The 13,985-nt window shown below is 38.6% G+C and overlaps 1 protein-coding gene across 2 annotated transcripts; it reads left to right on the top strand.

Annotated features, from left to right (window-relative positions):
• The first annotated feature begins 653 nt into the window (after positions 1–653).
• Positions 654–11,900, top strand: LOC131239209 (putative casein kinase II subunit beta-4). 2 transcript variants are annotated; one of them, XM_058236808.1, is made up of 5 exons: positions 654–1,093; positions 3,812–4,021; positions 4,923–5,029; positions 5,174–5,339; positions 11,301–11,900. In XM_058236808.1, the coding sequence occupies exons 1-5, from the start codon at positions 847–849 to the stop codon at positions 11,435–11,437; spliced, it is 867 nt and encodes a 288-aa protein (XP_058092791.1). In that variant the 5' UTR covers positions 654–846; the 3' UTR covers positions 11,438–11,900. The 2 variants fall into 2 exon arrangements, with proteins under 2 accessions (XP_058092791.1, XP_058092790.1); XM_058236807.1 differs by having other exon boundaries at positions 663–1,093; positions 3,803–4,021.
• The last annotated feature ends 2,085 nt before the right edge of the window (positions 11,901–13,985 follow it).

Genomic DNA, 13,985 nt, shown 5'->3' on the forward strand with positions numbered 1-13,985 from the left:
ACTACCCTCGCCTGTTTGTAGCTCGGGATAGGTAGAGGCTCCGAGGGCCACTGAGGGGCAACAGTGATGTATGAATCTTATCCACACCGTCCATCCCTCTTTTCATATCATTCTAAAGTATTGGACCAAAAATAGGGCAGATCCAAGCTCAAATCGACCACACTATAGGAAGAAACAGTGCCAAGGATGTCCACCGTTGAAACCTTCCTAGGGCCCACTGTGTCGTTTATTTTCCATCCAACCCCTTTATATGGTCATATACACCTGGATGAAGTGAAAAAACAAATATAATCTTGATCTAAAACTTCCGTAGTCTCTAAGAATTTTTCTATGGTAGGAATTTAATTACCCCCGTGTTGCCCTTACGGGACTTTGATATTCTATATTTTTAGGATAGTTTTTCTAAAATAATATGAAAAAATGAATGGACGGTGCGGATAAATTTTATAAATCACGGTGGCCCCTAAGTGGCCATCAGAGCCTCCGCCTGTCCCGAGCTCCGAACAGGTGGGGGTAGTACCTAATCCGTGCCCGGTACTGAAGTACCACTCTGACGTATTGTATTGCCATACCACTGTTTTAAAAGTTTCCCAACGTACGGACAAAACGACGGAGAGAGCGTCGTTTGGTTGATGGATTCCACTAGTAAGAGGAAACCAACAAATGTAAAATAAAGACGATAAAATAAAAATAAAAAAAACTGAAAAACGAAGCCAGGGCGCGCTCTCTCTCTCTCTCTCTCTCTCTCTCTCTCTCGATCGAGGGATTTGGGATTTTGGAGGCATGGATTTGGTAGTTTAACGAAGAGAGAGCAGGAGAGAGAGTGCTATCTTCGCATTAATAGCAATGTTGAAAAATGGAGCTTCGTCTCGAGGCATACCCACCAGATCTAACCCTAATCCTAACCCTAACCCTAACCCTAACCCCAACCCTAACCCTCTATGGGATTCTAATTCTAAACCATTGAAGAACACCTCATCGATCACGCCCGTTGATCCTCGATCGAACGCCGCCACAAAGAAGCGGTCCGATAGCTCCTCTGCTTCGGCACTGAAGAGCAAGGAGGCAAAGCTCAACGCACAATCTCCGCCAGGTACTGAAAGTCTCCCTCCCCTCCTCCCTCTCTTCCCTTTTTAGTTATTTTATAGTTTTATTTTTGGGAATTGATCCGTACGCTTCCATTATTCCCATCTGGGATTGTAACCAGTTGGTATATGTGTTCTATTCCACTCCTCCAATCCTTTACTATTAGGTGTAGCTGATCTTTTAGCAGATGCATATTAATGATGTACCATCGAAACCAGCGTCAAAAGGTTTTTGGAAAAGAAAATCTAGACTTGGTTTTGAAAACCCCATGATTATACAGATGATTAATCTGCCCATAAGAAATTGTGTGGTATTCAGGTGTTGTTATTGATAAGTTAGTCCTTGGGGGTTAAAAGTAGTCATCTTTCATTGCTCATTTCACTTCAAATGCCTTCCTAAATTCATCATCATAGCCTTTCTCAAAGCAATTTGGTGTCGGTTTTTAAGTTCTAGATTGACACATGGTTGGCTGCCTATCAAACATCAACCTTCCCCTTTTTCACAGGCTTTGGAACTGGTGATGGGAGAGGCTCACTTTAACAACATTCCTATTGCTAATCCCTAGCCTAACCAATACATATGTGCACATGCCAGAGGGTCATGGAGTGGTAGTTGCTAGACATACCACTGAGCACGAGGCGCGAACATAAGGTTTTGATTAACAGTATTGGTGGGTTCTCAGCTGGGCACAAAAAACTATTTGATATGATACTGTATCAAACCATATTAGCAGATACAGGCTTGTATGGGCAGAGTTTTTTTTTTTTTTTTTTGGCACAGTAAAGTTTCGAATAAAAAGGAAAATAGGCAAAGAATGTAAAACATCAGAATTTAGCAATTTTTTGGTGTTTTTGACATATATTCAATGGTGTATCAGACCATTCTTTGATAAGAACACTGTCTGTCAGCTAGAACTGCTGAAAGTCAACCCAACAAGTCGTAATTGAAACCAAATCAAGCATGATTTGGTGGATTAGGGCCCACTACATATGAATACAATGAAAAGAAGATGAAAGAATGGAAAAAAATGATGGTCTACCTATTCTCTTCTGGTGTATTTCCCAAAATGGTCACTTTGATCCATGAAGCCCATCAAATCTTGTGTTTTATCCTTAAAAGAGGTCTAAATCTAGTCAAAAATTACTTTCCAAGCTTAATTCATGGTTGAAATGGAGAAATAAGTGAAAAAACAAGAGAAATTTTGGAAAAAAATAAAATCAAAGTGGGGCCTTGTATTGGTGCCGATAAAGGGCATATCAGCCTGTATTGGCAAGCCGATATCGCCTATTTTTTCCTTAACGAACCCGTTCAACTCCTTATCATGCATCGCGGGTGGCCAATGTGGTTACGACACAGTCATACCTGTATAACAGCCTTGTATTGGTGCCAATAATGGCCATATCAGCCCGTATTATGAAGCGGATATGGCCCATTTTTTCCTTAATGAACCTGTTCAACTCCTCATGTATTGGGGGTTGCCAATGTGGTTATGACACAGCCATATTGTAGCCAATATTTAAAACCATGTCACACATTGTATCAAGTAATAAACTTAGGCACCCAAGTTGACTCCCAAGGCACACCTGTGTACTACTGTCAGACCAAAAGGAGTATGGTTTGTAGCAAAATGAAAATGGGAATTAAGTAGGCTGATCTATGGCAAAGCATCTTGGATATTGCCACAAATTTTAGTTTGACAAATTGTTAGTTTCAATCACATCATTAATACATTATTTGATAATTGTTTCATGCTTAGAATTTTCTTAATAAGATCATAACACAATCTATTGCTGATATGATGATATGTAAACTGATAAGATTAGGACAAATCACAATGTTGTTAAATGGGCTTATCTTTGGAGCTGTGTATGTGGAAATTATCATTTGTCATTTCTGAGATTAGAGCTCTTGCTTCTCACTTAAATATAAATTGTTTCGAATGTGTCAAGGGATGAAGTGGGATTGTTGATCCCCTTGCGAAAGAGGGAGTGATGAGAATGTTACTTGCTCTCGGATTTTCACTTCCTCTCCCCTAAGGTGTAGCATTTCTTTCGTTGATAAATTTAGTTTTCTTTTTGAAGGATAAATGTAGTTTTCTTTCAAAAGGGGAAAAAAAAGTACCAACAACACTTTTAAAACTTGGTTTTTGTAAGATGGGGTTTCCAATTTTTGGAAGTGTGCATGTTGTTTATTCTTCTGTCAGTGTTGTGGACATTGGTCTTTGGATGGGTTTTATTTTTTTAAAATATTATATTCTTCTTTTTCACCTTATAAATAGTGTGGAATTTTCTGGGCTCGAACCTGTAGCTCAATGGAAGATAGAGTGGTTGGAACATTGAGGTCTGTGGTTCATGCCCATCTCACCTATCAAGAAGATAAAAAATTAGGTGGAAATTTCTAGTTTTCTTTCTATACCAAAGCTCAAAATATTTTTGTCAACCTTGGTCTTCTTAGGGTTGTTATGTTTCTGTGAAAGTTTAAAGTATCATCCAAAACTGGTACCAGTATTGTCCATGAACAGTACGGCTATATTGGTCCGTATCTAGTGGAAACAGCCCGATGAGGGCGATACGGGGTGATATGAGCCCGTATTGGCAGGGAATGACATGGTATCCAATACACAGATTTTAAACCTTGGGGTTTCACTATCAATTTATTTATGTTGTCGTCCTAATTTTTAACCTTTGTTTTATTGGTTCTCTTTTCATCTTCAAAGAAATCTCAGATACAGGAAGCGAGGAAACAGATCTTAGCAGTTCTGAAGGAGATGATTCATCGTGGATCTCCTGGTTTTGTGGGTTGAGAGGAAATGAGCTCCTTTGTGAAGTTGATGAGGATTATATACAGGATGATTTTAATTTGTGTGGACTTCAAGCACTGGTTCCCTATTATGATTATGCCCTGGATATGATCTTGGATAATGACTCTTTGAGTGGTATGCTTTTCGTATCCATCCCTTCCTTTCATTGTGTGTTCCATTTTGTTCCAATAGATTCGTACAGTTTCCTCTTTTCTGAATCATATATCCTGTATTGACCTGAACAAGTGAGGATGAACTGAGCTACTGCCTTTTGTAAATTTAATCTACATATGATGAAAAAATATATATATAATTTTAATGATGATGTCATGGATGAGTAAAACTTACCTGTATGTTATTTTTTTTAACAAGGTTGGGCACACAATTAAATTGCATTTGCAATGTTTGTTGAAATCCAGGATATTTTTGGTCTTTCCATTGGCAAGCATATTTTTGGTCTCTTAGCATGTAAAGGCTCATCACACTGTTCAACAATTTTATTTATTTTTATTTTTTGGGATGTTGAAAGAAGCAGCCATCTTTCATATTCCAGTCATTTCTTTGTTTAGCCCCTTCCATCACCTTGTCGTGAGAGCTATTCTCACCTTTTCTCACATGTAAGCTTTGCCCTGAGATTCTCTTATAGGGCATGTTTGGAAACATGGAATCCAAGGTAAAAGAAAGGAAAAAATAATAAACTAGGCAATGATGATTTCCATGAGAATTATTGAAACATGGAATCCAATTTTGAGTTCTTGTTTGGATTGCAAGCGGAAATCTAATGTTCCTCTCACAATATTTACCTAGTTTCTTGTGTCAAGAATCCAAAATATGGAAAAGTTTAATGATTGTTTGGTGGAATCCACCCTTTTCTTTGCTATCCGAACAACACAAGTTGTCATATCAAAAGAGAACCTTTTTTTTCCTTTTTCATTGTTTGGCATGGAATCCATGGTTTGCAGACATGCCTTGGTTCTTGGAGAAGTTCTAAACTAGAAATCAATCTCTCTTTTCCATTTGTGGGTTGTTGTTTTAGGTGAGATGGATGGTGAGGAACACAGTGAAATTGAATCTGCAGCAGAGTTGTTATATGGTCTTATACATGCCCGGTATATCATAACCAGCAAAGGATTAAATGCAATGGTATGTTGTCTACCCCCTGAGATACTCAGTTATGAGGTTAAAAAGTTCTTTGTTGTTGTTGTTTCCCCCCACTTTTCTTCTTGTTCTTCTTCTTCTTCTTCTTATTATTATTATCATCATCATCATTATTATTTGTGTTTGCAGCATGAGAAGTATAAGAGAGTGGATTTCGGAAGATGCCCTCGAGTATTTTGCGGAGGGCAGCCATGCTTGCCTGTGGGTTCGTCTGACATCCCTCGAAATGGTTCTGTAAAGATCTACTGTCCAAAATGTGAAGACATATACATTCCAAGGTGCAAATACCAGTGCAGTATCCTTCTATTTAGTGTTTTATTCTGCTATTGAAATTTCTTTTGTCTATCGGATTGACATTAAAAAAAATGACTATTTAGTGTTTTATTCTGCTATTGAAATTTCTTTTGTCTATAGGATTGACATAAAAAAAAATGACTATAAATTGTAGGCATAACCAATTACACATTTTCTTCCTCCTTTCGCTCCTTTTTCCTTTTTCTGATAAACTAGCACATTTTCAATAGATGCTTAAGACATGCCAATGTTTCCGTCTCAACATTGACATTGCCCACTTGATGATATTTTGCTTACTTTTAGGTTACTTAAACATGCATGCAGTGGAAGGTTCAAACAGAGATTATTCTAAGTTTATGTTTTCCCTGATTGTAGGTTCTAAATATTCAGGTCTTGTAATCTAGTTTGTTTAAACTTTAATATGGACAACTGACAATAGGAACCAGGAACTGAGTAATTAATTTGGATTTTCATAGTAAACGTCTTTTTAACAGTTACAAGGAAATATTACAAAGTGTACATCAAGTGGTCTCTTTAGTGAGTCTGTTGGTCACCCGAAATCCACTGGATAATTTACTGATACCTTTTCTCATCAAGAACTTCGTGAAATAAGAAGAGGCAATGATTCACAACCCTTATCCAAGCACAATCAGCTTTACAAGGTTGTGCCCAACCTCCCTATAGGGCCAGGAGGAAGCCACCACCACCTCTCCATGATTCTCTCTCAAGATGCCTTCGATTCCAGGGGCCAGTGTTAAACATAGAGAGGATGGATTGAGGTGGCCCCCATGAAGCCTTTAACTGGGCAACAATGCTTCCAAACGGCTCTAGTGAAATTGCAATGGAGAAACATGTAATCCACCATTTTCCTTATAGTTTCAATACAAAAAAAAAAAAAAAAAAAGAAAAAAAAATAAGAGGGAAGAGCTATCCGTTTCCCTTGTAATGTCCTTTTTTTGATCTCTAATAAATTTTGCTGTCATCTGAAAGAAAAGAATCTTATTTGCTTGGAAACCTCGGTGAAAGCTCACACATTAAGTGGAATCCGAGTCGTCCACTTTGGTAAAAGGAGAGAGAACCCCATTGGAGGAGCTCATAACCTGGAAGAAAGCGTTATACGTCCATTCCCAGGTTTTCCTATCCTCTAATCCTGTATTGATGAAGATTGCTTAAAATATCCAAGAGTTTCTTGTAGCTAATCAATTAATCATCCATCAAGGCCATAGATCCCCAAGACAGTTGTACCACTCCTTCACTTTAGTATCTTTCCTAGTGGATAAAAGGTACAAGGGCTGGAAAGACTCTCGTAACAGTTAACAACTTCAATGAACATCCTGCCCACTTTACAAGAAGATCGCTACTAGTTATTACCTTCCAACCTTACTAATCTCTTTTCAAACTTCCGATCCACACCTAGTTCTGGATGGTAAACCAGAAAATCAACCCTGTTGGATTTGTTGTGCTAAAAACTTTACCTCCCTCCATAAAGGCTTAGAATCTTCCCTGTACTTTCACCACCATTTACATGAAAGAGCTGAATTCTTTTCCAAAACTTGTCCCACCCCTACCCTTGTCTTTTCTTTTTTGTCAAGAGTTCTGAGGCCACCTCCTCATGGTAACCAAGACTCGATGTTGGATAATGCCTCAAGAGAGCCTGCACCCCAACCTAGCTGATTTTCAACCTGGGGGCTTGTCTTTTCATTTTTAGATCATCCTTCTAGTTTGTGAGGTGATGATTATGCACAATTCCCCACCCTTTTAAAAAGGAAATCACATTGCAAATCCTCCACTTTACTAGCCACTGCCATTGCATCTCAAACCCAAAATACGCCATAGGATTTGAGAGAACTGACTTAAGAAGAATCATCCTGCTGCCCATAGTGGCACTTTCCTTTCCACCTAGCCAACTTTATCACCATACTCTCTATCATAGGCATGGTATTAAAGAACGGTTTTATGTAAGGAGGGGGTCGCCCCCATTACACGATATGGTGGTGAATTGGTCTGTCATGAATAAATGGGCTGTATTGGCCGATGTGGGTGATGCCTGTATTGGCACTGTTAAGGGGCCTTTTGGCCTTTAAAGGTTGATGCAATCATAAAGGGCCCATTGTAAAATATTTTATTTTCAATTTTTTTTTCACCTTTTCACCTTTTCACTTCTTTATACATTTCAATCATGAAGGAAACTTTAAAAACTAATTTGAAACTAGATCTAGGTCTATTTTGAGGATCAAAACATGAAATTTGAGTGGGATTTGATGAACCAAAGCAGAGTGTACCATCTTGGAAAATATTGGAAGAATGGTAAACCATCGCCCTTTCATTTTTTCCACCTTTCTTTTCTTTCTTTATTTTATTTATTTATATTTAATGGGCCCTAATCCAGCAAATCATGCTTTATTTCTGTCCGATTAGGGCGTATTTGGTCAACTTTCAGTAGGTCAAGTTGACGATATCCAAAAAATAGCATTCTTTCCAAAAGGTGGCCTGCTACAACGTCAAATACATGTCCAAAACAACAAAGAATACATATTTTTAGAATCTTACCAATAATTCCCAGTATAGGGTCATGTCGGCCGATATGGAACCGCCTTGTATTGTATCGGCCAACAAGCTAGCTGGTGCAGCAGCTGATACATTGCACAATACCTTGATCATAAGGCCCCAGACATAGTCACAAATCACTCTCTTGGTAATTTCTTGGGATATTTCAGAATCTGAGGTTTTTCTCGGGTTACAATTGGAAAAATCTTACTGAAGGTTAAAAATGATAATAATAATTATAATTATAAAGTAATTAATGATTATAAAGTTTTAAGTGTGTAAGTATACGATGAAATAACAAAAATCAATTAAAATATTGTGATTATTCATGATAATTTCACAACTAAATCATGGAAAATTCCTTTTAAAAAAATCGTGGAAAATTTAAAACTGTCAAGATTTTAAAGACATCGTGATATTCACATTATACTATCACTTAGTTATTTTCTTACGAAAAATATCATGAGATTTTTAAATCGGTGATATTTGTTACATTGTTCTTCAAAAGGTACCCGTTATGTTCCCAAACATTTTCTGCTTGGCTCCAATCAAGAACATCTTCATTTCAGATTGCTACACTTATTCAGATGCCAAAATTGTTTGGGATGTTAGAAGCATTAGAAATCTCACAGATAGTGAGATCGCTGAGTACGTGGACTTACTTGATTGCATCTCTAAGTCCACGCTGCTTATTTCCGAGCCTGACAAGCTCATATGGAGGATTGATAAGTCCGGTTGCTTCACGGTCAGATCTCTATATTCATCTTTAGCCCTCTCCTCATCTCCTCCGATCTCTGCCTCTCCTTTCATTTGGAGATATCCCCCCCCCCCCCTCAATACATTTGTTTTGCTTGGTTGGTGGACCGCAATAGAATCCTAACTACCGACAACCTCTGGAAAAGAGGTATGCAGCTGGTTAATGTCTGCCTTTGTTGTATGAATGATGCGGAATCGGTGGACCATCTTCTAGTGCATTGCCCCCTTCATCCGTCAAATCTGGATCGATTTTAGCCAGCGGTTCAACCTTTCCTGGTGTAGCCCTGACTCGGCCCATAACTTACTATCCTCTTGGCATGGCTGGAAGCTTGGAAAACCCAGAAGAATCATTTGGAGAATGGCCATCTTGGCTATTTGGTGGTCGGTCTGGTTAGAAAGAAATGACAGATGCTTTAATGATAGGTCGTCTTCTGCTTCAGTGATTGGTGCCAGAGCCAAAAGGCTGTTGATTGAATGGGCTGCCAATGTAAAAGATTTGAAAGGCTATGACCTTTGTTTCCTAGGCTGCTAGTTTTTCTGTTTCCAGTTCTGCTACCCCAGTAGTTCTGTTTTTCTTCTTGTTTTTGCTTGTTTTCTCTCTTTTCTTTTTAATATATTTTTGCCGTTGCTTCTAAAAAAAAAAAAAAAAAGGTACCCGTTATGATTGCCCCCAAGGGAAGACCCATATAAGAGAATAGGTATTCTTTTACATCCCATCTAATTTGCCTTCCTGCCCTGCCATAATGCCTTTTCCCCGCTTCTACCCAAAGACGTGATACTCCTTGGGAGCAGTGCAAGATACCTTTAGGGGCTGTTTAGATGCACGTGAAATGAATTCTGTTGGTTTTTTTTTTCCTTGAAGGAGAATTCCAATCTAATGTGCCCAATGTGGGTGAACATGTTCAAGATCCACGTGGACAGTTTTAGCCTCTTCTTCAGTTACTAATAATATTGGGATGAAATACACTGTTATTCTAATGAATGCATTTGCAGATAAATAGGATAGTGGGCCTGCAAACGAGATGTTGGGATGACAATGAAAGGGTTTAGATGCCTCATGGTGGGTCCCACAGTGGATTTCATATGCACTAGCTGGGTAGATGGACTGGATTTGATTTTATTAAAGTGGACCCTTTTCATGGAAATTAAAGATCCAAACCATGGAAATTTCTGTTTTCCGTAGCAAGAAATTCTTAACTGTTATTTTCCATGCATCCAGAAGACTACTTAACGGTTTTTAATTTGTTGAGAAGCACCAGTCTTCTGCTCGTTAGATGAGGTGGTAGAGACTGTCGTGTGTGTGAGTTATCCAGGGTTCAATCCCTGGTAGTGGTGTTATCTTTCAAAAAGAAAAAAAAAAGAAAGAAGAAGAGAAGCACCACACTGATAACAGTATTGTCTGCAAATCAAAGATGTGTGACAACTATCTCCAGCTTCCAGACCCCAAAGCCATTAGTGAGACCAATTTTGCATTATTGATAGGCAAACTACTCTTGGTCACCAAAGAGAATATGATGAATTTGTTTGTAGAGAAAGCAGGTTGAATTTGTTTGTAGAAGAACGAGTTGGAAGGCTTGGTCATCTGCAGATTGGCCACTATTAAGATGAACCTCAATGCAGATGCAATACGCGATGCTTGGTCATCCAAATCACTGCAGGTTTTTCAGTCATTGACTTGCACAATGAATCCATTAAAACCTGCATGCATGAAATCTTTCCTGTAGGTGTTGTGTCACACACCCAGTATACTTTTAGTATTATGCAACTATTTGTGTTATGTCCTGCATCATGAATCTCCTGAAAGGTAATATATATAAAAGCGCTGTATAATTTATACAAATGCATTGTGTTTGGGTTGCCTTTTTTCTAGTGCATGCTTGTTCATGCGGGCAGTATAATCCCACATCCATTAGACTTGTGTTTGGAGCCGTTTCCTCCTAGCTAGATGATGGGGCTGATCCTCCTTTGAAATTTTAAATTGTGTAAATTATAGTACAGGGAATTCATCCTTGAGAGTGTTCTACTATGCGTCTACAAGTGTCTAGTATGGTTGTGTCCCAAAAAATTTGAATTTGATATGGAAGTGCATTTTAATTGAAATACAAATCAAGTTTTTCCATTATATTATAATATAAAATAGTTCCAATGAATATCAGTGACAAGAAAAGAGGTTGGTTGGCCAAGTCTAGGCTGTCCTTGACGAGACAAGCTGTATGGCTATTGGCTATCAGGATGAATTTCCAACATACTGTAAGAAATGATAGATTTATATGAATGCAGCAAACAGCTTATGGGGCTTTCTAGAGAAGTTATGATGGTTTCCCAAAAAAGAAGAGTTCCATAATTTTCTTTTTGCAAAGAAATCCTTTTTTTTTGTGATTTTTTTCCCCCCCATTTTTTAGCTCTACCATTACCCACATAGCGCCAATGAACCCATGATTGAGTGCTTCACGTCCAGTCTAACTGAAGCGAGTGAACTGGTTATCCACTTTAGGCTATTTTCACTTATATTCAATGTTGGTGATACATGAATTATAGAGGGATGGACTTACTGTGAGTAACATGCCCAAGTTACTTGGTCTTGTATGCGTCACCACTTGAATGCCTATTATTTGATTTGCAATCAGCTTTCTTTGTTGCTTCTTGACATTTTGCTCAGATATGGATGGTGCTTATATTGGAACAACATTCCCACATCTATACTTGATGACATACCCTTCTGCAAACCCTGCGAAGCCAGTCCAAACTTACGTGCCTAGGGTTTTTGGATTCAAGCTGCACAAGGGTTCCAGATGACCCAGATGATGGTTTCCTGCTAAACTCGTACCTTTCTCAGAGGCTGCCGTGAAGACCTCAGCCCAGAATAGAATACCATTTGGGGAGGAGATTAATATAGCTGCCTTTGTGGGATTACTGATCCTGTACCAATAGGAGCTGGTTAGAAACGCCTCTGCACAGTGGTGTGATTCGTTCCGGCATGTACAATGATCAGTGGTCTAGTAGCATCTTAAGACCCTTTTGCCTGGATGATCTTCCTTATTTAATTGATGTTTCACATAATATCTGTGAAGTGAATGCACACAAATTATATATTCGCCGGTCATTCATAAATCATGATCGGCCATGACAAATTGAACTATTACTAGCATTGATTAGATGCACTTGTTAAGTTATTACACTATGCTGTTGTAAAAATTGGTATTGGTTTCCAGTTACTGAACATATGGGAATGCTGGGCATCTCAATACCCTTTATATCATACCTGAATTCAGTCAGGATATTCATTAGTTTGCCCGTAGCTGGCTGTCAATTGCAAGAGGTGTGCCCTTATGGTGGCACCGAGCAGATGTGGGGCCCACCTTATGTATGAAGGCTAAGGTCATCCATCATGTCCATCGAATGTGTCGTTTCATATTAATCTAGGTGCCAATGATCAGCCTAACCCATCTCTCATGTGGGCCATGACAGGGGGAACAATATGAGGGTGATCCCGCCCTTGATTTGAACAGTGTCCCACCTGAACAAGCAGCCTGCTTTTCTTTATGTTTGACCGGTCAGGGTCTAAACGGCCTGGATTTTATATAAAAATATTGTGGACCCTCCACACAAATCAAGGTTGTTGTGGTCCACCTGATTCTCTCTGGAGTTAGCACTGACTCATCCGTTGGATGGCTCCACATCTACACGGTACCACTGTAGCATAAGTTTGCACCAGTACCACTGGAGCACTCCTTTAATTTTAATGCCAAGTGATTATGACAGTGAATTAATTAATTAATAGACCAAATAGATTTTTAGCTCTTCCATAAAGAGTTATGTGGCAGTGCAATATCCTGCTCTATTAATGTGTAAGATGCTGTTATTATTATTATTATTTTTTAATTTCAAGTGAATTTTATTTATTTTAATGGCTGATGCCTAGGCGAAGAAGATTCTGTATGCTAGGTACCAGAATGCTGTAGAAGTCGGTGTTTACAGCTGTTTAATCCTTTTCTCAGGGAAAGAAAAATGGAAGAAAATCGGAAAAGTTTTTCTTCTCTCTTCTCCCCTATCAGATTAGGGTAAGATTTTGTACCACTATATGATCGGTCAGCTTAGGCTGTTTCGTGTGCAGCCAAGAAACTTTTGGGTGCATTTGGTAGCGCTTCTCTCACCAAATCCAAGTCATTTACAACTGGAACTTGTATAGAATGCTGGGCATTGCAGAATGAAGGGCCCACATATTACATCCCACTCTAGACATCGGATAATCTTAAAATGCAGTCCTCATTCACGCAAGCAATAGGATAATCACACGAATACTATTAGATTCAATCCAGAGTAGACTCATAGGACATAGGGGGGCATTTCACCCTAAATTTCCACTATGATCTTTTAATGCGGTATGGATATAATATTAGTAAATAAAATTATTAACCAAACCTGACTTGGAACTGATTTCAACTGAATTCAAACTTTTGCAGGGCAATATGATGTACAACCTCTTGCTAACAAGTTTCACTTCTAAACCTAGGAGGCGCCTATTTGATACTCAGCTACCATCTTCTCCGAATCCAATAATGGTGTTGTGACATTTAATATCAACATTTTTCTTAGCCTGCCAATATCTCCTGTAAACAGACCTGTCGGTAGCCGCCAATGGACCAACTCAATTTTAACATGTTCAGGTCCCCGTTTTTTGTGACCCACTTAAAAATTGGGTTTATTCGTGTTTGAGGTGGGTTCATGTGATGGACCCCCTGTTAAAGTCTGGTTGGGTATAGTTGGGTCCGGGTCAATTCCAGTTAATTTTGTTAGCTATTTAATACATATATTCTAGAGAAAGAAATGAGGTTTCCTAACCCATATACTTGATTTAGATAGTCTTCAAAGTCACATGTGTTTTTGATCTAATCACCCAAAATGCTCAACTGTGGATGGAGAAAATCTTTAAAATGAAACTTATCAAGCAAATACTAAAAAATCAAATACTAACAAGTGATTTTTTAGTATCTACCAACTGGATAGTTAAATATGATAGTGATTCAAATTCAAAGGCAAAAAAAATTTGATGGTTATTTTTTTTGTGCTCCATCCACAGTTGGGTTATGATTTGGATGGACTGATTGTCATTCAACTACGTCGTATGTGCAGTAGAAGAGTCACCATTATGTTTTTAAACAAATGCTAAGCCGACTCTACTTAACTTGTAAGCTCCGGTGTACTAGTATATGGAAAAAGATTGTACAAGATTTTCAGCATCTCCCACCACCCATAGATGTAGGAGGGGGCAATGGCCAGATATGCCCAAACTCGGCCTGACAGGGGCCAGGTATGGGTATAGCTAAATAGGTGCCCTGCGCTA

Source organism: Magnolia sinica, chromosome 3, assembly GCF_029962835.1.
Source record: "Magnolia sinica isolate HGM2019 chromosome 3, MsV1, whole genome shotgun sequence".
Classification (NCBI taxonomy): domain Eukaryota; kingdom Viridiplantae; phylum Streptophyta; class Magnoliopsida; order Magnoliales; family Magnoliaceae; genus Magnolia; species Magnolia sinica.